Source organism: Mesoplodon densirostris, chromosome 12, assembly GCF_025265405.1.
Source record: "Mesoplodon densirostris isolate mMesDen1 chromosome 12, mMesDen1 primary haplotype, whole genome shotgun sequence".
Taxonomy (NCBI): domain Eukaryota; kingdom Metazoa; phylum Chordata; class Mammalia; order Artiodactyla; family Ziphiidae; genus Mesoplodon; species Mesoplodon densirostris.
In genome coordinates, this window is record NC_082672.1 from 9,452,872 (window position 1) to 9,476,749 (window position 23,878).

Here is a 23,878-nt window from a genome sequence, read left to right on the forward strand (position 1 = left end):
CAGACGAGGCTTTTGGGACCCGCTACACAGAATTAACCTCACTCTAACCATGGCTCCCACAACACTGTTTTGGCATGTCTGTCTTTCCCATTAAACCATGAGGTTCTTGAGGGCAGGTCTGCACCCCCAGGTTCTCCCATGCTGCCTGTCACAAGCGGATGCTCAGTGACTATTAGCAAACAAATTTCTGCCCAAAGCTTTGGCCTTTGCCCAAATTTTCCTACAAATGAAGCAACAACTTCTTTCCTTTCTTCTTTAAACTAAACCAGTGCTTAAATCCTCCCATAAAATTGGCCTCCAAAACACTTTCAGTTATGGATGATATAAATTTCTGTCTCATATTTTTCCTGCTGTTTTCTCTACTGGACTGCAGGCTTCACAGATGGGCAGGGACAATGCTCCCTCTGTAATGGGTACACTAAGAACCAAAGAAGGTGGTAGAAACCTGCTAGTCCTCAGGCCACACCAGTTCAACGGCGGTCCCTCAGGGATAGGGGACACTATTGCAGGGCAGTGTTTAGTATCAATGCAATGTTTAAAAAATTGTGGTATCCACATATAATCTCTCCATTTAAATGTACTCCATTCTAAACTATTTTTAGATGTAATTATTTTAAAATGTAACACAATTATCACCAGCAATTAAAAACGAACCAAGCCACAGACCAAAGGAGATAGGAAGAAGACAGCAAATCATTCAAAAGATTTACGTTTTGAAACCAGTGATGACATATATCACCAGTGATTTTACCTTTGGAGACTGGTACGCATCTAAATTCTCGAATAAAGACCATATTAGGAGATTTCAACTATAAAAATATGTATTCTACAACTGTTCACCTTTTTTGTAGTAGAATTTAACCAGTAGCATTGGAACTAGCTACAAAAGGAATTGACTTTGCCCCATTTATTTTCTTTTGTGATTTAAAGCTGGGGGAGAGGATAACAAAGTGATTACAAATGCCTACTACAGGTAGGCCTTATTTTATTATACTTTGCAGATACTGTGTTTTTTTATAAATTAAAGGTCTGTGGCCACCCTGTGCCAAGCAAGTGCCAGTTTCCCAATAGGATTTGCTCACTTTGTGTATCTGTGTCATATTTTGGTAATTCTCACAGTATTTCAAACTTTTTCATTATTATATTTTTTAGAGTGATCTGTGATCAGTGACCTTTGAGGTTACTATTGTAATTATTTTGGGGCATCACAAACCATGTCCATATAAGATGGCGAACGTAACTGATTATTTAAATGGCAACAAAGGATCTAGAATATGACATAAACTTAGTTGATAAAGCAGGGTTTGAGAGACCTGACTCTGACTTTGACAGAAGTTCTACTGTGCGTAGAATGCTATCAAACGGCACTGCGGGCTACAGAGACATGGTTCATGAAGGAAGAGTCATGATGGGGCAGACGTCACTGCTGTGTCACTGTAAGAACTGCCACGGCCACCCCAGCCTTAGCAGCCACCACCTGACCAGCCAGCAGCCACCAACACGGAGACAAGGCCCTCCACCAGCCAAAAGGTTACGACTCACGCAGATGATCGTTAGCATTTTTTAGCAATAAAGTCTTTTTAGGGCTTCCCTGGTGGCTCAGTGGTTGAGAATCTGCCTGCCAATGCAGGGGACACGGGTTCGAGCCCTGGTCTGGGAGGATCCCACCTGCCGTGGAGCAACTGGGCCCGTGAGCCACAACTACTGAGCCTGCACATCTGCAGCTTGTGCTCCGCAACGAGAGGCCACGACAGTGAGAGAGGCCCACGCACCGCAATGAAGAGTGGCCCCCGCTTGCCACAACTAGAGAAAGCCCTTGCACAGAAATGAAGACCCAACGCAGCCAAAAATAAAAATTAATTAATTAATTAATTTTTAAAAAAAGTTTTTTAAAATTAGGGTATGTACATTGTTCTTTTAGACATAATGCTATTGCACACTTAACAGACCACGGTATAGTGTAAACGTAAGTTTTATATGCACTGGGAAACCTAAAAATTTGTGTGCCTCACTTTATTGCAGTGGTCTGGAACCAAGCCCACAACATCCCTGAGATACACCTGCAGTAACTTCAGCTCCGTTGGTGGCAAACGTCTAAATGCACTACTGTGGAGGGAGGAGTGACGGGACAGGCTGTGATGTCCCTTTGCTCTTTAGAAGGAACCTTCTGTCCTGAGATGCCACCAAAGTAAAACTTTTGTTTTGAAAAGACCTCCCTGTTGGGTTTCAGAACACTAGCTTGTAAATGTGCTTCAAGGCCAGATTTGAGTATTTTGCAACTAAGGAAATAGTCACTGAAATCAGACAGTTGTAAAGGACAGAACTGCTCAGCTGATTAACAGAGTATTTCCTGGTTCAAAAAAAAAAGATAAAATATAATTTCACAATTGACTATAACATGCATTTCTAAAACGGACACTTTAAGACTTATTCTGATAAATATGGGAAAGAAATCTCACCCAAAATATCTATAATAAAAATTTGTATCTTTGGTCTAAACATGTAATTTTGAAGTCATTTCATCTCCTCACTGCAGAATAACAGCTTATAAACTAACCCATAAAGATGAGAGACTATGCTAAGTTCAAAGGTTTTCAGAGAAGGAGATATTCTATCTGCCTCAGGTACTGAATTTAATGTTAGATAATTCCCATTGCTAGAACATTCTCCCCCAAATCTTTCAGGCTCCATTTTAAAGTTTATTCACCCTTTTAAGACACCTACACATGATTTCTGGGGGTGTGTGGGGGGAATAGAATGACTAGAGGACTAATTTAAAAACAGGATACCTTCAGAAGGGTACACAGGTAACTGGAAACACCAATTACCTCTGGGGAACAGAAGTGGGTGGCTTGAGGATAGTGGGGAAAATGGAACTTTTCATCATATATCCTTTTGAACATTTAGAATTATATACCATGTGAATATACTATTAAAATATATTTACTACACAGGGAATGAGGTAGAGAGAAAAGTTTCAGGAACACAGCTCCATATCAGATCTCTGGAGTGGGGTGAAAACACCCAGGCCACTCACCACGTGGTCCTTGGATTGGGAAGGAGGTGCTAGGTGACGCTGAAGTCTGCTTAACCTGTTTGGTGAAGACAGTCTTAAATCTTCTGGGGACAACATCCTTTCCCTTGCAAAGAACTCAGAACTGGGAGTTGGCTGGCTAGGGGTCTGGCTCTATTTTGACTCCTAAATACTTATGTAACTTCGAATTGATCATTTACCTTCCTGAGTATTTGTTCTCCTCTGTCATCTAAAAAAAGGTATATTAGATGAGCTCTCAAATCCTCTCCTGTTTCAAAATGCTCCATATCTTTGAAACATGTCTAAATATATTTCTCATTATACGGAAATAGTAATCTCCTCCTGTGGCTACTAATAAACTTCTTCAACAAAAGGGCTCAGAGGAAAGGGCTCAGATTTCCTGGTCTGAGGAGAGTGACAGTTTTCTGACTCAATGGTAGCTGTCAGGGTACACGGTGATGAGGGCAGACCCAACAGCACCTGTGACTGGTGTCAAAGATCAGTGAAGCCGGACACTAGTCAAGGAGGTAAGGACAGATGTTTACCCAGTAACGACTCCTGCAGTAAGGAGCTGAACTCAGCTTCCACTAGTGCAGACGTGACTGGGCATCTTAAAGGGAGAAGGAGAGCGCGGCGAGGGAGGCGGGGGCTACAGCAGAGCCAGGGAAGAGGAAATTTTACCAGAAGTGGGAGGTGGGGACTGTCAATGTCATTAGGCCATCTGGGTTCTGCTAGTTAAGGTCCAGAGACTGGGAGACAGGGGCCCTACTTTCAGGTGCTGTAATTCTTTTGGCAGCCTCGGGCTTTCCCAGGTGAGAACATCGGGAGGCTGGAGTTGTCATCTTTAGCTACACAGCCTTGCGTGGACAGAAACTATGCTAGTGTTTGTTCAAGACAGAGAGAGAGAGAGAACGAAACACTTGTGATGCGAATCTAGTTGGACAGGCCACGGTTGAGGCCCAGTCGAGAAGAGGCTTCGGTGGGGCCTGCCTAGAATTTAGTCAGGAGCGTGTCTGTCACTCTCAGTGACACACATCGCCTCCCTCTAAAATGACACCAGGATGTATTCAGTGCCAATGGCAGGGCTGTCAGAGCAGCAAGGCATCCGAGGTTTAGGAATGCCAAAGGGAAGCCTGGGAAGCTCAATCCTGTAGTGCAGCCGTCCGGACAAAGATCGCCGTTCTTGCAAGGGCTCTGCGTCAGAACCAAGGCCACTGCCATGCCGTGGTATTAATATAAGCATATGAAGAAAATATAACACTAAACTGACAAGAAATGGACTTTAAAATAATTTAGACTACCAATTAAAAAAAATTCATATCTTTTTAAAAAAACTGTGGTAAGAATACTTAATATAAGATCTACACTCATAAATTTTTAAGTGTACAATACAGTTTTAAGTGTACAATCTCATTCACTATAGGCAAAACGCTGTGCAAAAGGTCTCTAGAACTTGTTAATCTCGCATAATTGAAACTTAATAGCAACTGAACTGCAATTCCCTATTCTCCCCTCCCTCCAGCCCTGGGCAACCACAATTTTACTCTCTGCTTCTATGCGTTTGATTATTTTAGATACCTCATATACATGAGATCATGAAGTATTTGGACTTTAGTGACTGGATCATTTCACTTCGCATTATGTCCTCAAGGTTTTTTCATATATTATTTAGCCTTCCTTTTTAAGACAGTATTTCATTGTATGTGTATATTTCATTGTAAGAATATATGACATTTTCTTTACCTTTTCATTCACTGATGGACATTTAGGTTGTTTCCACATCTTGGCTATGGTGAACAATGCTGCAATGAACATGGCTGTGCAAATACCTCTTTGAGACCCTGTTTTCAATTCTTTTAAATACACAGCCACAAGCGGGATTGCTGGGTCATATGGTAGTTCTATTTTTAATTTTTTGAGGAACTTCCGTATCTGCAACATTTTACATTCTCACTACAGGGTACAAGGGTTCCAGTTCCTCCACATCCTTGCCAACACATTTTTTTCTTTTTTTTAAATAACAGCCATCCTAACAGGTATAAGGTGATATCGGACAGTGGTTTCGATTTGTATTTCCTGATGATTAGTCATGTTGAGCATCTTTCATATGCTTGTTGGTCAATGTAAGTATTCTTTGGAGAGACGTCTATTCAAGTCCTCTGCCCATTTTTTATTCTGGCTTTTCTCTTTTGTTTTTTTATACTTTATTAATTTTTCATTATTTTTAATTTTTTTTGCTATTGAGTGGAAGGAGTTCTTTATATATTTTGGATACTAACTACTTACCACATATATGGTTTGCAAATATTTTCTCCCATTCCACAGGTCGCCTTTTCACTCTGTTAATTGTTTTCTACGCTGTGCAGAAACTTCTTAGTTTGGTATAGCTCTACTTCGCTAATTTTGCTTTGCGGCCTATGCTTTTGGGATCATATCCAAGAAATCATTGCCAAGACCAATGTCATGAAGTGTCCCCTATGTCTTCTTCTAGGAGTTTTACAGTGTCAGATTTTGTGTTTAAATCTTTAATCCATTTTTTAGTTCATTTCTGTATATGGTATAAGGGTCCAATTTTATCCTTTTGCATGTGGATATCCAGTTTCCTAGAACCATGTATTGAAGAGACTACCCTTTCTTCATTGTATATTCCTGGCACCCTTGCTGAAGATCAGTTGACTACATATGGGTTAAATTTCTGTTCCACTGGTCTCTATGCCATTCGTGTTTATGCCAGTACCATAGTGTTATATTTGGTATAGCATTGTAATGTATTTTGAAATCAGGAAGTGTGATTCCTTCAGCTTTGTTCTTTTTCACAACATTGTTTTGGTTAGTCCAGGACCTTTGTGGCTTCATCTGAATTTTAGAATTTTCTCCCTATCTCTGTATAAAATGCCATTGGGATTTTGATAAGGATTGCACTGAATCTGTAAATAGATTTGAGCAGTATGGACACCTTAACCATAATAAGTCTTCCCGTCCATGAACACGGGATGTCTTTCCATTTATTGGTGTCATCTTTAATTTCTTTCCTCAATGTTTGATAGTTTTCAGTGTACAAGTCTTTCACCTCCTTGATCTAGTTTATTCCTAAGTATTTGATTCCATTGGATGCAATTGTAAATGGATTGTTTTCTTCATTTCCTTTTCAGATAGTTCATTGCTAGTATATAAAAATGCAACTGATTTCTGTACACTGATTTTTGGATCCTGCAGTTTTACTGAATTCATTTATTCTAACAGGTTTTTTGTGTATGTGTAGTCTTTAGGGTTTTCTACATATAAAACTATGTCATGACTTCTATTTGAATGCCTTTTCTTTGTTTTTCTTGCCTAACTTCCCTAAGACTTCTAGTATTTTGTCAAATAAAAGTAAAGAGAGCAGGTATCATCTTGTTCCTGATTGCAGAGCAAAAGTTTTCAGTTTTTCACCACTGAGTATGATATTAGCTGTGGAATTTTCATGTATGGTCTTCATTATGTGGAATTAATTTCCTTCTATTCCTCGTTTAGAGTTTTCTTATCCTGAAATGGTGTTGGATTTTGTCAAATGCTCTTTTTCTGCATCTACTGAGAACATGGTTCTTATCCTATATTCTGTTAATGTGGTGTATCACATTAATTGACTTATATGTTGAACATCCTTGCATCCCAGGGATAAATCGCACTTGACTGTTGTGTAAGATCCTTTTTTTTTTTTTTTTTTTTTTTTGCTGTACGCGGGCCTCTCACTGCTGTGGCCTCTCCCGTTGCGGAGCACAGGCTCCGGACACACAGGCTCCGCGGCCATGGCTCGCGGGCCCAGCCGCTCCGCGGCATGTGGGATCTTCCGGGATCGGGGCACGAACCCGTGTCCCCTGCATCGGCAGGCGGACTCTCAACCACTGCGCCACCAGGGAAGCCCGTGTAAGATTCTTTTAATGTGCTGTTTAATTCAGTTTGCTAGTATTTTGTGGAAGATTTTTGCGTCTACGTTCATCAGGGATATTGGTCTGTAATTTTCTTTTCTTATAGTGTCTTTGTCCGGCTTTGGTACCAGGGTGATGGTGGCCAGATACTATAAAACTCTTAGAGGAACACATATGCAGAACCCTCCTTGACATAAGGAGAATAATCACAGAAATATCTTTTTCGATTCATCTCCCAGAGTGATGGAATAAAAACAAAAATAAACAAATAAAATAAAAAATAAACTCAAAAGCTTTTGCGCAGTAAAGGAAACCACAAACGAAACAAAAAGACAACCCACAGAATGGGAGAAAATATTCACAAATGATGCTACCAACAAGGGATTAGTCTCCAAAATTTACAAACAGCGCATGCAGCTCAATATCCAAAAAACAAACAACCCAGTCAAAAAATGGGCAGAAGACCTAAATAGACATTTCTTCAAAGAAAACATACAGATGGTCAAGAGGCACATGAAAAGATGCTCAGCATCGCTAATTATTAGAGAAATGCAAATCAGAACTACAATGAGGTATCACTTCACACCAGTCAGAATGGCTATCATCAAAAAATCTACAAACAATAAATGCTGGAGAGGGTATGGAGAAAGGGAACCCCCCTTACACTGTTGGTGGGAATGTAAATCGGTACAGCCCCTATGGAGAACAGTATGGAGGTTCCTTAAAAAACTAAAAATAGAGCTACCATATGATCCAGCAATCCCACTCTTGGGCATGTTCTCTGGAGAAAAACATGGTTTGAAAGGATACATGCACCTCAATGTTCATTGCAGCACCCTTTGCAATAGCCAAGACTGAAAAAAAAAAAAGATACAAATGAACTTATTTACAAAATAGAAACAGACTCACAGACTTAGATAATGAACTTATGGTTACCAGCACCGAAGGGTGGTGGTGGGTGGGGGGAGGGAAAGATTGTGAGTTTGGGATTGACATGTAGACACTGCTATGTTAAAAAAAAATTAAGAAAAAAATTAAGTTCATTAAAGTAAAAAAAAAAATTCTTTTTACCCAGTTTTGTTTCTTTCCTCACATAAAAATAGCAAACAGTATGTGACACGCTATACTATGTATACAATTATTATTCAAATAAAACTGATATGGTATTTAAAATGAAAAAAGTAAACACGTCTGTTAGGTCCACTTGGTTTACAGTGTTGTTAAAGCTCACTGTTTCTCTATGGATTTTCTGTCTGGTTGTTCTATCCAGTATTGAGAGTGGAGTAGTGAAGTCTCCTACCATTACTGTATTGCTGTCCATTTCTCCTTTCAGTTCTGTCAATGTTTGTTTTACATAATAATTTAGTATTTTATATATTTAGGTGCTCTAATGTTGTACGCATATATTTATAATTGTTATTTCTCACTGGTTAATTGACCCTTTTGCCTTTACGTTTTTCCTTATCTCTTGTGACAGATCTTGACTCAACGTCTATTTTGTCTGATATAATTATAGTCACCCTTGTTCTCTTTGGTTATCGTTTGCATGGAATATCTTTTGCCATCCCTTCACTTTCATCCTAGATACGATCTTAAATCTAAAGTGAGCCTCCTATAGGCAGCATATAGTTGTACCTTGTTTGTTTTCATCCATTCAACTACTTTGTGTCTTTTTATCAGGGAGCTTAATCTATTTACATTTAGAGTAATTATTGATAGGGAAGGACTTATTACTGCCAGTTTGTTAACTGTTTTCTGTCAGTCTTTTAGTTCTTCGGCCCCTCATTTCCTCTCTTGTTGTCTTCCTTTGTGTTTCATTGATTTTTTTGTATTCATATGCTTTGATTCCTTTCTCTTTTTCTTTTGCGTATCTTCTATAGGTATTTTCTTTGGTTACTATGGGGCTTACATAAAAGAAATGATAGTTACTCTACCTTTAATTCTCCCCTCCCACTGCATTTTATGTTACTGATGTCACAATTTATTTATTTTTTATATTGTGCATCTACTGGCATAGTTTTATAATTATAGTTATTTTTAATAGTTGTCTTTTAACTTTTATTATACTTAAAAGTGATATATCCATCACCATTACAGTAACAAAATAGTCTGTATTTGTCTATAACTTTATTAGTGAGTTTTGTACTTTCATACTGTTGTTTATCATCCTTTCATGTCAAGTTAAAGAACTCCCTTTAGCATTTCTTGTAAGGTAGGTCTAGTGGTGATGAACTACCTCAACTTTTGTGGGTCTGGGAAAGCCTTTATCTCTCCATCACTTGTCAAGTACAGTTTTGCAAGGTATAGCATTCTTTTTTTTTTTTTAATTTATTTATTTATTTATGGCTGTGTTGGGTCTTCGTTTCTGTGTGAGGGCTTTCTCTAGTTGCGGCAAGTGGGGGCCACTCTTCATCACGGTGCGCAGGCCTCTCACTATTGCGGCCTCTCTTGTTGTGGAGCACAGGCTCCAGACGCGCAGGCTCAGTAATTGTGGCTCACGGGCCTAGCTGCTCCGTGGCACGTGGGATCTTCCCAGACCAGGGCTCGAACCCATGTCCCCTGCATTGGCAGGCAGACTCCCAACCACTGCGCCACCAGGGAAGCCCCAAGGTATAGCATTCTTAATCGGCAGGTTTTTTTTCATTCAGCACTTTGAATATATAGTCACACCCCCTCCTGGACTGAAAGTGTTATGGTGGTTTCCTTACATGAGACATGTTGCTTTTTTTCTGGCTGATTTCAAAATTCTCTTTGCCTTTGGACTTTTGACAATTAGATTATAATGTATCTCAGTGTGGATTTCTGAGTTCATCTTATTGGGGATCCATGAGGAGCCCTGAATCTGGATGTCCATTTCATTCCCCAGATTTGGGAAGTTTTCAGCCACTATTTCTTTGAATAAACAGTCTGCCCCTCTCTCTCTCTTTTCTTCTGAGACTGCCATAATACATATATTGGTCCATGTGATGGTATCCCACAAGTCCCTCAAGCTTTCTTCATGCTCTCACTCTTTTTTCCTCCTCTGACTTGATAATTTCCAATGACCCATCTTCAAGTTTCCTGATTATTTCCACTGCTTCATCTAATCTGCTGCTGAAACCCTCCAGTGTATTCTTCATTTCAGTTGTTGTACACCTCAGCTACTTAATTTCTAATTTTTAAAAAACATCTGAAAGCCTCGCTTGGTTCATGCTTTGTTCTCTTGAACTCACTGAGCATCTTTATGACTGCTGTTTAGAATTCTCTGTCAGATAAATTATATATCTCCATTTCCTTGGGGTCAGTTTCTGGAGATTTATCTTGCTAGTCCAAACCACTGTCTTTGTTCTTAGTGGCCCCAAGGTGTATAGAGTATGCTGGGTCAGTGCTCTAATTCAGAAGCTAGTCCCTTGGGCAGCCCTCAGGAAATCTGAATATTGGATACATGGTCCAACTCTCCCCACCCCCCAGCCCCCCACCCAAAGTAGAAGCTGGAATCTGGGGTTTTTTTTTCACCAGCTCACTCTGTGTTGGGCCAGGAGGAGGGGCTGTGTTGAGTGATAGTTCAAACTGCCACCTCCGTTCTCAGTGGCCCCGGTGTTCAATCAGCCCTTTGAGACAGGTGAGACAGAAGCCAGTGGCTTAGGCTACACCCAGGAAAAAAAACCAGAATATCAGATGTATGACCCAGTTCTTTCCTTCTCTTCACAGGGAGAAGCTGGGAGTTTTCTCCCAATCATATGGCACTTTGCCAGGGGTAGTGATTATGGCAAGAGGGTATCTCAAATTTTCCTACCAATTCTGATGTGGCTGGTTTCACACACACTTGGGGTGCAGAAGCCTCTCAACTGGTTTCTGGATTTCTCACAAAGGGAACTGGTCTGTGTATTATTGATTTGGTGTGACTGTTGAAGAAAGGAGGGTCCAGAGCTTGCTATTGTGCCATTCTGCTAACATCACGGCTGCCCAACATAGTCTTTAAAGGGTGTATTTAATAACAGCCATTGTACACAAATAAGTGCCTCCCATCTTTCATTCTTAACCTAAATTGCCAAACGTAAATTTCAAGAAAGATTTTCTATTTAGCATATTTTATAATTTACCTAGACTGAGTGTTCTATATAGTGATCCAACAGTGATCTGAGTCTGGAGATAACAAAGAGCAATTTAATTTTTAAATGACTTAATTGCCAATGTCACTCAACCAAAACAGCACCAAACAGTTCAAACAATAGTTTCACCTGTTTTTGCTAAAGAAATCTATTTTCTCCTATGAAGAGCTTAACAGAATATCCAGAACACACACGTACAAACAAAATCCAAAAAAATTTAAACGGTATTCATAGTAGTATAAAGATAGCCATAATGGGTGGGAGGCCATCTCCTGATTTCCTTTCCTGAGTATGTTTCCATTATTTTCCTTAATTGTTACTCACATCCTCCTTGCCTATTTTGGCAAGAAGCATTCCTATATATGTTCAGTTCAAGGCTTTAAATAAAGATGAGCTTCCCTTGTGCAGTACTTTTTTAGTACATGCACCACTAAAAAGTCATGGGAAAATCTAATGGGAAGAGAGGGAAGAGAATCACTTTTTCCACTGGTTTAGATTAAATCTGATTTCAAAGCTATGTTTCCACAAGCCACTACGCAGGAGCCCTACTCCACAGGTCCTTTAACCTACTTACAGTTCCCTTGCGACTGAGGGTCTTCAGAATAAGAATGGTTCACTGAGTTGTTACTCTAGTGAGTTTGTGGATTAAAAATAATAATAGTAATAAATAATTTGAGTACAAGAGCTTGTGTAAGAGATTTCCATGTTCTTCTCTCACTGTGTTAGCACAATGGCTTTCCAGTCTTTCCAGGGAAGCTAAGACCTATACAGTTCCTGTAATTACTACCTAAAAGGACTAGATGCAGTCTCACTGGAGGAGGTGGGAGCAGCACTGTGGGGGGCAGTCGGCTGAGTCACTCCAAAACCCAGCACTTACACAGGCAGCAGAGCAGAATATTTTCTTATGGTGAAGCAAAAACTCCTTGCAAATAACAAACTGTGACTCTTTTTATTTTGATTTTGTTAAGTCTGATTTTTTTTCTATCAATGATCGGGCCTCATCTATGAGAAAGTCATTTCCTGTATGTCAAATATCAGTAAATTACTTTTCATTTATAAAACTATGATGGCAACATCACATTTTTAGCTGAGAAAGTAAAGATTTACATTGCTTTTTAAAGTTTCCTTTATAAACCATTTCCTACCTTACAGTGAAAGACAAAGAAAAACTTCAGAATGAACACCCATCTTCTTGATGTAACAGATGCCCTCCTCCATTAGCCATGGCTAATCCAAGCCCCAGACAAATCATTTACTTTAATCTGACAAGACCTTCTTCAAAGTAAAGATAAGAGGTGGTATGACAGATAACAGCACTGTGGTTATGGAAGGAAACCCCACATTTTGAAGAGATTTATATTGAAATAAGTATGGGTGAAAGGACATGCTATCTGGGATTTGTCTTAAATATAGCACAGAAAAAAAAGAATAAAGGGATAAAATAGCAAATGTGGTAAAATATCTGGGTTCTTTATTTATTTTTGACATTACTGAATTTTTTATAATCAAAGTTTTAGAATTTATAAAATTAAAAAACCCTACAGAATCATTTATTATTAAAATACTTGGAGGGAGTCAGCAAATCTACTTGAGCTCTATGTTGGTACTTCATAACCTTATATTTCAGAATTAAATGAATAATTACTCTTTTCAACCAACTAATGTGTTAAAGCTTTAAGCGTATATTAGTACCATAACAGTTCCTTTTTCACCAATTCATATCTCTGGAAAGATGCTGTATAGTAATGATTTAAATTTTTTTTATTTTTAAAATTATTTGAACTAAATGAATTAATCCTGCACTGAAATATCCCCTTTAACGATCCTGCTACACCACTCAAGTCCTGACTCCAGTCTACTCCAAATGAGAAATAAAGGCCATGTTTCTTACAAAGCGTGTACATAAAAACAGCTGTCATTTCATAGATGTCACAGAGGCACAAAGGGTACTTGTAGTGATTTTTCTTGTTGTTGTCGTCCACGTCACGGCACCGACTGCATTTAAAGTTGTAAAAACGCTGGTGGATCACTGATCACATCAGCAGACACCAGACACTGGATCAGGAGGGACCACATTTTGTGAAAAACTTACTTTCAGCCGATGAGAGGAGCCTTGGAATCTACCATTTGTATCCAAAAGCAAAAAGAATAAACCTCTCTTCCTCGGTTAAAAACAACAAAAACAACAAAACAACACACCAGGATGGAGGCCAGAGGAGAAGATTTCACCCCACTCACATTTGCGTGTGCTAAGACTTAAAAACTGGAAAGCCTTCTCTTGGGGCTGTTTAAGACGTACCAACCCCAGACCCCTTCTAGTTTATTTGAAATCATGGCTTGAAGTGTCTAAGAAAATATGAAGTCTATTTAAGTATTTAAGGCTTCCTCTGAAAAAGGTTTTAGTACGTAGTACCAGGTTTTAAGCTTTAGTATATAAACAAACATTACCTCTACTCGTGGAAAACTAAAGTCTGGACATTTAGCAAAAAGATGTATTAGGTAAAGAATTCCCATTTCACACCAAACTGCCTTCTAAACGAGGGCTATTTCTACAGAATATTCTTTTAAATAGGAAAGATTTCCTTACATGGATACTTTAAATGTAATTATGATTACAAAAACTCAGTTCACCTACATTTTAAAATCTAGTATATAAAGTGAAGAATACCTGTATTTCTTTAGGACTATTAACATCAGTAGCAAACACTTAAATATTCCAGCTATGTGACAAATGTTTGTTTCCTAACAGAACATTCCAAAGGAGAAACCACTGGTTATTCATTATAATTGAAGGTCAAGCATAATATGTGTCTACTGAAATAATCGGTTTCACTTGTAAGACTGTGTCTGTAAATCCTTTGGAGAAGAAAATTTGTTTTCATAGTCTACTTCTCTCTCTTCTATTGTACAGGACCGTTCTCCTGTTTTTGAAGTTCATCATCATCACACAATAACCTCTGCTGTATAATTTAATCATAGTTTGTATCTGTCGTTGCCTGGATAAACTCTACAAAGTAATTATCAGTACTTCCAAATTTTATGAAGAAGAAGTATTTGCCTTTATGATTTTTAAAAATATTGACCTGTGTCCTCATTAAAGGAAAAGAGCCTTAAAGTGTCCCTCCTATGGCTACAGACTTCCTGAATGTAATTCCAGGATATTCTTCATGAATTTTTATCGGGAATGATGTCACCAAGCTGGTGAAATTGTCGTTCCTGACTTTGCTCCCCTGCACCAGAAGAATAACTAATAACTATTCACCATACCACTGAGAGAATCCTAGTGAGGCTAAGTACCCCCCTGCACCATGGAGACCAAGGTCTGCAATATGGTAACAATGGTGCATAATTCACTTACAACTAAAGTTAAAAAAATGAATATATGTCATAGGCACACTGGGGAAAGAGGAGAATTTCAGAATATTGACACTGAAAAGTCTGTTGGCTCAGGATAAAAAAATTCTCATTACTGTAAAGAAGAGATGGAAGAGAGGGAAAAAGAGGGGTCAGATATGACACAGGAAGAAAAAAGGAAAAAAATCTTAGGGCGGGGTGGTCTGTGAAGACGTCATCAATCCTAACCCGCTGTCCTCAGGCAGCACTGCAGGGACACCATGCCAGGAAATGGAAACATGTAATCTTGCAAAGGCCTTCATCCAAGGAAACCACGCGGATTTTCTTGGTACTATATCCTAATAGCTAATAATTGTCACTGAGTTGAATTTTCTATACCGTGAATCAAGATGAAGCTGACAATTCATATTCAGAAACTGTTTTTGGATTTGAGTAGGAAGAAGAATCCAGTTATTAGGATCCTCACTCAAACTGCTTTCTAAAGGAGGGATAACCACACAGCCTAAAAAATTAAGAAAAAAACCAACAACGCCCCACCCCACCCCTCAATCCAACCAGCCTTAACTAAGGAAAGATTCCACACAAGTGCCAGGAGATGTGAAAAACCAAAAAATTAGACTTTTCTGTATGAAACAGTTATGAATGAAAAACGAATGCTGGGCCCTCCCCGGACAGCCTATGTGGGGTAAACCAAGAATTCCTCTCATGACTGTGTGGCACCTGAGGACGGGAGGAAATATGGCAATTCCTTAGGCGAGGATAAGGACTTAATCATCACCAGGCGGAGAGGAGGGGGAGGCCGGCGCTCCTAGAGAAAGCATTCTTCCCGCACTCACTGCATGACTGCACTACTGCTGCACAGGGAACAATGAGGCGTGGCCCCTGCCCTCACATCTGGTAAGAAAGAAAATATGCAACCAACAGTTACAACACAATGTGGAAAATGTTACAAAATGTGCTCTTGGTATACAGGAGGTGCTCCTGGAACACTCCAGAGAGTCTAATTAGCTCTGCCTGGGCTGGAGTGGAGGAAGGTGGCAGGGAGCAGACTGTACAGAGGAGGTGATGTTTGAGTCGACCCTTCAAGGATGACTGGAAATTGACTGGACAGACAAGGGGCAAGGGCAGAAGGAACAGCACGCTCAAAAGTAGGAAAGCAGGGGCTTCCCTGGTGGCGCAGTGGTTGAGAGTCCGCCTGCCAGTGCAGGGGACGCGGGTTCGTGCCCCGGTCCGGGAGGATCCCACATGCCGCGGAGCAGCTGGGCCCGTGAGCCATGGCCGCTGAGCCTGCGCATCCGGAGCCAGTGCTCCGCAGTGGGAGAGGCCACAACAGTGAGAGGCCCGCGTACAACAACAAAAAAAAAAAAAAAAAAGAAAAGAAAAGAAAAGAAAAAGTAGGAAAGCAATGTGAGCTTATGAAATCAAACCAGTCCACTAGGGCGAGTGTGAACGGGAGAGCGGGGGCAGAGAGAAGCCTAGAAAGGTACGAGGGGTTGCCTGATGGACTGAACACCTTCCCGAACCCCACTCAATTGAGGGTAATGAGCGTGAAACTCTAACAGAGAACTGGAGAGAAGAGGTCAGTGGAGAGAAGAGGTCAGCAGACAGAGAAGTCAACACTTAGAAGCTGACAGCACATGGGCACGTGGTAAGTGACAGAGTAGGCCAGAGCAAGCGGAAGCCCAAAGCTACATCAGGAAACACAAGAGTAAGCTGACTAGGGTCACCTCCCCGGAGTGGACTGGTTGGAAGTCTTGAAAAGGAATGGTTAGCCCCCCGCATCTCCTCTCCTACCCAGGCAGGCGGGTATGCATCTTACTCTCTGTGAAGGGGCTGAACAGAAGGCCAGACACAGCTCAGGGGCCTAGAGTGAAAAACTCAGCAACTAAAGGCTAAAAGCGAGCCCACTTCAGCCACCGGGTAAGGCCCACAGGCAGCCAGCCTCCAACACTGACACGGTCAGGAAGAAGATTGCTCAAAGACAGACTCTGATGTCCAGATGGGTCTTCCAAGTAGAAGGACAGGTCCACTAATTACCCCATTCCACAGGCTTGCAGGTACTTTTTAGTACCTCTTAAATATGAGCAGACAACCAAGGATCACCAGACATTTGAGAAAAGCATCTAATATGAAAAAGAGAAGCCAAAACAAAACCAGAAAGAACCTGGAGGAGAAAGACAATGAAGAATACAAAAGAATATTTCAAAACTTCAAATCAGGGCTTCCCTGGTGGCGCAGTGGTTGAGAGTCCGCCTGCCAATGCAGGGGACACGGATTCGTGCCCCGGTCCAGGAGGATCCCACATGCCGCGGAGCGGCTGGGCCCGTGAGCCATGGCCGCTGAGTCTGCGCGTCCAGAGCCTGTGCTCCGCAATGGGAGAGGCCACAGCAGTGAGCGTACCGCAAAAAAAAAAAAAAAAACCACTTCAAATCAATATCCTCACGTTGTTTTGTTCTCCATGAGATAAGAATAAAATGATTTTTTTAAAAGAACAATCAGAAAAAAAAACAAAAAGAGCTCCTAATCATTAAAAATGTGATAGCGTTAATTTTTTAAAAGTCAAAGAAAACTTGGAGGATATAGCTCAGGACATCACCCAGAAAACAAGATTAGGCAAAGAAAAGAAACAGGGAGAGAAAAGATATTAAAATCAAATCATCAACCTAAAAGAACGTCATCTGAATAATAAGGTTTCCAGAAAGAGAAAAGGAAATATCACAGAACTAAGACAAGTCCTTGGAGGCGAAGGAGAAGTTGGAAAATGACCACCATGTCCCAGCCAAACAGGTGAGAGAGACAAAGCACAGCATCTTGAAACATACAACACCCTGAAGACACGTTCCACCAACATGAGGGGACAAACCACAAAACTAAAGGTGCTCGTCCCAGAAACAGGAGGGATGAGGGAACGGGCGCTCAGGATGCCAGGTGTGCTGCAGGCCAAGGGCAACCGGTCCAGGCCGGAGCAGGCGGCTGAGGGCCCAGGGAGGGGCAGCGCCAGGGAACACGTGAGTCGGATGCACCACTTGGGGTGGGGGAACATTTCAGAGGAGATTTTCCATTTTTTTGGAGAGCAGAGGGATTAGTTTGTGATTGGTACACAGAAAACTAAGGAAATAAATAAAGCAACTTTACTAATTCTGGAAAAAGCAAAAGACTGCATGAGGAAGGCAGTGCTATCCTGGTTCTTCTGTGTACGAGTCGTGCCTTCAGCGAGAAGACAGAGCACACTGGGAGGATGGGAGGTGGGGGGCAGGCAGCCGTGGAAGGGGCCTTCGGAGAGAGCCAAGTCCTCATCTCCCACGTGCAAAGTCAGCAGAGAATACCTGAGTCCAAAAAATGATCAAGATCTGGCACATAAGCCCGTAACTCAGAAATGCGGAGGGAAACACAAGCTAAGTGCTGGCCACAGGGAGCAGGGATCTGGGAGCGGGAGGGGCGGCGCACGGAGCTGAAAGGTGCTTGTGTTTTGTGGTTTTTAAAAAACATTCATTATAAACCCAGTAGTACTATTTGACTTGTAAAAACTACAGCTCTTTAATAAAAATTAGTAAAAATAAATAGGAAAGGAAGTTAGAGAGGAAGCAGACTGTGCAGAGAGGGAGCAGATTCCCATCCCAACATCCCACCCAAAACTAACGGAAGTGGGGCTGCCCCGGGCTCTGCTGGCTGCTCTCCGCCCCCTCCTCCCCGGGCCGAGGCCACCCCCAGCCCCAGGAAGGCAGATGCACACAGCTCCGTGAGGAATGCGCGCTGTGTGCAAGCCACTGCGGGAGCCAAGGGGAACCTTCGGGTAACTTCGACGAGCTGAAGAGCCACTCACTCCCTCACTGGACATGAACCAGGAAAAAGGCGGCCCAGTTGGCAGAAGCAGCCACCGGACACGACAGAAGGAAGCAGCCAAGGGCCAAAGCTGCAGAAGAGGAGCGGTGGGAAGAACCTCGGAGCCCCCAGGTCACCCAGCCCTACTCCAGAATTCTAGGTACGTGGAGCCGTACCTACCTTCACTGACGTTAGCCTGGGCACAGTCAGCTGCCACTTTTAAATACAAACAAATCAATTCCCGGCCCTAAAGTATTTAGGAAGTGGAGTCAATAGGGTTTAGTGACTAAGTAGAGGGCGCAGCTAAGGAAGAGGGAAAGTCAAGCACAGCTCCCAGTCGGGGGCGTACGTGATCAGCCGTTAGAGGAGCGGGGCAGGGATGAGGACGGACCAGAGAGTGCGGAGCCCACGGGATTCCAGCGGGGTCTGCGGGCAGCCGGGGCTCAGGGTGAAGGACCAGAGGGAGACATGAGCATAGCACAGAGCTGGGGAGCCTGAGGTGCACACGTGGCAGGGGAAGAAATCGCCCCGAGGACAGGAAAAAAGGGGGAAGGCCAAGGTTGGGAGCCCAGAAAGCGCGGAAGGAGCCCGGGAGCCTGAGGTGGCAGCGCCAGCAGAGGGCAGCTGGGGAAGGTCTCCAGGAGCGGGCGCGGGGCAGCTCTGGGAAGGGGAAGGCGAGGCTGGGGCGGGGGCCGGATCTGGCCGTCGGCGACCAGAGAGCACGAAGGCTGGGCGTGTGGCCTGGGGCCGAAGGGGCCGAGCAGTGGGGCAGCAGCCAAGGGAAGCCGCGGGCTGCTTGGAGGACGGCCTTCACCCGAGGCAGGAGCCCAGAGAGAAGATGCTCCAAGACTCCGGGGGCCCAGGGGGCAGGCAACCTGAGTAGAAAGTGTGGGGAAGTGGCAAGAAAGGCCAGCAGGCCAGGATTGGGTTTAGTGGGAAGGACCACTGGCTCGGGGAGGGAGGCTGCAAACGCCGGGCCTGAATGAGTCCTGCTTGATCAGGAGCTGCACTGACTGTGTGCAAACAGGAGTCGCTAACGTGCCTCACGTGCACATGGCTTTGACGCCCGAGATCCCTTAAAACGAATCCAAACACGGCTGGCGCACCCAGACCATGCACGTGCCTCTCGTGGGAGCTGTGACAGAGAAGCGGCAACTGGGACAAGAATGGGACAAGGCCAGCAGCCGGAGAAGTCCTCTGCAGAGCCCCTGGTCCCCACCGCAGAGGGATGCTTCTGGGAGCCGCCTTCTTGGAGTTTTCCCTGGAAGGGCAGAAGGGAAAGGAGGGAGAGTTTTCTTCTTGTGCTCAGAACTTTAACCACAAAATCCTTCTCCATCTAACCTAAGTTCGTCAGGCGTAAGTCTGAGGCTTTCTCCTCTGTTCTGCTCCTGCGGACACGGATCCACCAGCTGCTCACCCTCCTCCTCGGACAGCAGTGCTAACTCCTAGACACAGGCTGACTCACGTGCCAGCATCTCTACCTTTCTTAATGGAAACACGTCTCAAGTTCTCCACAGCCAGCTGAAAGGCTCTGACAGTGAACTGATACTCAGCTAAGACTCAAAGCGAGCTGGATGCATACCTGTAAATGTTCATGTCTGAAGAGGCACAGTGTTCACCCAGACCCCCCAGAAGAAATGAGGAAAATATATGACCAACAGGAAAATGGCTAGATTTCAAACTCGCTGCTTGTAAAACTGTACTGCTTACATTTTGAAGAGTTAACAGGAAGCAGCCTAAAATCCCGTTATGATCAGAACTCTCTCAAGATGTGAGGAGGTGTCCTTGAGGCTGTTTTACTCTACATCAAGGGCAGAAGGTTCTCCAGGAGAAGAGAAGAGATGTAGCCGGTTTCTTGCAGCCCACACCTGAGACTGTCCCAATGTCAGAGCTCAGGGCATTAATTACATTACAAACGTTATACTGTCTTCACACTCTTTTCTCATCAATACTTTTCAAACTACGCAAAAGATACGAAAGAATGACAGAGAGACGGAGGGAGGAATGTCTCAGTTCAAACACGACCCACAGAGCGTCCCACACACCTCTTCCCTGTGTTAAATTCCTCCAAGGTCTGCAATCTTTTTTTTAAAGGCAATGGAGCACTTTCCTCAAATGAAATCCCACCTGCTGGCCCTCAATACAGAACCATAGAAACAGCTATCCAGACAGAGGTGTGGGCCAGGAGCCCAACCATCTGCACAGCTGCTCTGGGGTCCTGACGACAGGTCTAGGGAAGCCAGTCGAAGCTGCAGCCCACCTCGCTTCCGTCCCCCGCTCGACACCATGCTGTCGGCCACCTGGGCAACCATGTTGGACGTAGCAAAAGGCGCTTGTGGGCCTGCCTCCTCCAGTGGCCCAAGGCCCTCGATGGCAAGTGCTGCATCTCACACACTGTGTCCCCAGCCTCTCTGGGTCCCATGCCTGTCACACTCCAGGTGTGCAGTCTGCTGGGGACACTGGCCAGCACAGCTCAGGGGGGACCATGACATGAGCCTCACGGTTCCATCACTCCAGGTGAGGGAAGAATGTGAAGCCGAGACTTCCTCTGACATATTCTTAACTGCGTTCGCATGTGTTCCCTCATCTGATCATTACAAAAGCCCTGGGAATTAGGCAGGAAATAATTCACACCCCTTGTCACAGAGGAGGAAACTGAAGCAGGGAGAGGTTAAGTGTGTGTGTAAGGTCACTCACTGGGCCACGGCACGCATCTCTGAGCAGACTGCAGGGGCAGTAAAATCTTACAAAAATAAAATGCTGTAACAAATAAATCCAAGTGCTTCACACAGAAACACACATGTGCGACTGGATACTAAGATGCCTTTGGGGGATGGGGAGGGAAGAAACTCAAGAGCTGAGACTTCTACCTCTGTAATTCTCAGAATACTGATTTTGAGAAGAGAAAAAAGCACTGAGCATTTTTACTTGAAAAAAAAAGGAAACATGAAATATATAGTGACAAGAAGCAAACAATTCATTAAAAAAAAGAAAAATAAAAAAGGTTCCCCCCAAAAGTTATGGTTTCATATTATACCGTTCGATTTTACCAAAATTAAACTGAAATCTCGAGTATAAAATGTTCTGGCATTTTATGGATTCTCCTGTACTTGGAAAACACAAGTTTTACATTTATAAAGGTTTTAACTAACTAGTCAACCCTTATATTAAAAAATGAATTATCAATATATAATTTTATTAGGTTATTATACATCATTTTATCATGAACGTAAAATAGGCGCCTTAAAGAAAAACTTGAAATTAGGTTTTAAAAATGACCCAGAGGCTCACCATAAAATAACCACCTACATGCGGCATTTTGATTAATTTCCTTCCAGTTAGTTTGACAATGTGGGTAGTTTCCTTCAGTTGTTTTATGATGTGGTAATCACACCACATACACCATTTCGTATCCTGGTTTTTCTCCTTAACATTATATCATAAGAGCTCTTTCAGATTATTACATCATCTTTATAACCACGATCTCTAATTTACTGAACTACTATATGATCCTTTAAGTGGTTATACACCACAGTTTACTTAACCAGTCTTCTATTTTCGTACTAGTAGGCTGTTGCCAAATTTTTTTTTTTTTTTTTTTTTTTTTGCGGTATGCGGGCCTCTCACTGTTGTGGCCTCCCCCGTTGCGGAGCACAGGCTCCGGACGCGCAGGCTCAGCGGCCATGGCTCATGGGCCCAGCCGCTCCGCGGCATATGGGATCCTCCCAGACCGGGGCACGAACCCGTATCCCCTGCATCGGCAGGCGGACTCTCAACCACTTGCGCCACCAGGGAGGCCCCCAAATTTTTACTATCATAAATAATGCTTTAACGACCACAACTTTTATTTTCTTCCCATTTTGTCTCTTTTTTTTTTTTTTTTTTTTTTTCGGTATGCGGGCCTCTCACTGTTGTGGCCTCCCCCGTTGCGGAGCACAGGCTCCGGACGCGCAGGCTCCGGACGCGCAGGCTCAGCGGCCATGGCTCACGGGCCCAGCCGCTCCGCGGCATATGGGATCCTCCCAGACCGGGGCGCGAACCCGTATCCCCTGCATCGGCAGGCGGACTCTCAACCACTGCGCCACCAGGGAGGCCCCCCATTTTGTCTCTTTTAGATAAATTCCTAAAGCATATTACCAGGTCAAAGCAGATGATAATTTTTTAGACTTGCTTAAAAATTATATCAAATCTTTGCTACCCTAAAGATCGAATGCATATTATTACCAGCAATGAATGAAAATACTTATTTGATTAAACCATTATGAATGATCAATAAAATCATCGGTATCATTTTCTTTGTTAATAAGTGAAAATACACCCTCTCACTATGCTATTTCGCACTTTTTCCCTGAGAGTACATACTTTCCCACCATGATTACTGACTAGTTGAACTTCTTTTGTGAACGATTTATGTCCATTATCCATTTATCAATTGGCTATTTATGTAGATTTTAAAGTAAATTTGTATGAGTATTTTCTATAATTAAACTGTTAACTCAGTATTCACAGTATCGGTAGGGAATGTTATTTCCCCAATCTATTAACACATGAAATTTTGGTATTAATTTTTACCTGGACAAGCTCAGTGTTCTTTCCCTTTGTCATTCTTTACCAGCCTTTGAGCCAGCTCTTATCCCCCCCTCCCCCCCACGTTAGTACTGAACACTTTTCCCCCACAGCTCACGTAGTTTTAACATGACACATCACGTTCAAGAGGCGTTCGTTACCTGTTGGTCATCGGGCGTCCATATGCCACATGTGATTTGACTTTCCAAGTTGATCTCAGATGACCAGTGTCTTTGTCCACTGACAGAACCAACCAGGACAAACCCATCTCGATACGAAATAAGTGCTTGAGTCCCATCGTGGCTCCACGTGAAATCACTCACCTTTGGGACACACAGATAAAGGGAGTCAATTTGTAATCTGAAAGGGAAAGGACTTTTATCAAAGACTAGACGCAGTCCTTACCTTAGCCTTTGGCGAAGATCGAGATGGCCTTAAAGAGACAATATAATATGTTGTTGCATGTATTTTAACAGTAATGCATAAAACACATTACTTGAAAAGCATATGCCAGCGTGGAGGTGCTAAGTGCTTCACACGTGGTAATTCATTAAGCCCGTGGTACTACCTCCCACAGCGGGGAGAAGTACCTTCTCCTTGGTCTCACAGAGCTGGCGAGGGGCAGAACCAAGAATGATCAAGGGTTGTGCGGCGCCAGCATCCTTGCTTTTAGACACTGTTCTACGGCCTGCCCCTTACAGTACTAATTCTCCATCAGTGTCTCGTGGTCACTTATCAAGATAGTAAAGCTCTCAGTTTCTGATTATATACGTTTCTCAGTCTTGCTAACAACATTCCCACAATCAAAATGAGAAATAATCTCTAACCGGAACACATTACTTATACTTGGGTGTTGAGTTCTAGCAAATGCACTTATTGCATTTATTCCAAGGACCACATGTTTTTCCTCTTTTAATCTATTACTGCAGCAAATTACTTCCATGGATTTCCCAGTTTTGTGCCATCCTTACATACCTAGAAGAAGCCCAACTTCGAGGTCAAGTATTGTCCTTTACACATACAGTTGAAGTTGATTATGTGTTTGGGATTTTCACATCTGTATTCACGAGTGAGGCAAACTTGTGATTTCATTTTTTATAACG

The 23,878-nt window shown here is 42.7% G+C and overlaps 1 protein-coding gene across 3 annotated transcripts in view; it reads right to left on the reverse strand.

Annotated features, from left to right (window-relative positions):
• TULP4 (TUB like protein 4) overlaps window positions 1-23,878 on the reverse strand; it is a 238,622-nt gene that overhangs the window by 44,608 nt on the left and 170,136 nt on the right. For all 3 annotated transcript variants that reach the window (XM_060115417.1, XM_060115418.1, XM_060115419.1), the window contains one exon: window positions 22,937-23,098. In XM_060115417.1, the coding sequence (XP_059971400.1) occupies window positions 22,937-23,098 (162 nt within the window). The remainder of the gene's footprint in view (window positions 1-22,936; window positions 23,099-23,878) is intronic.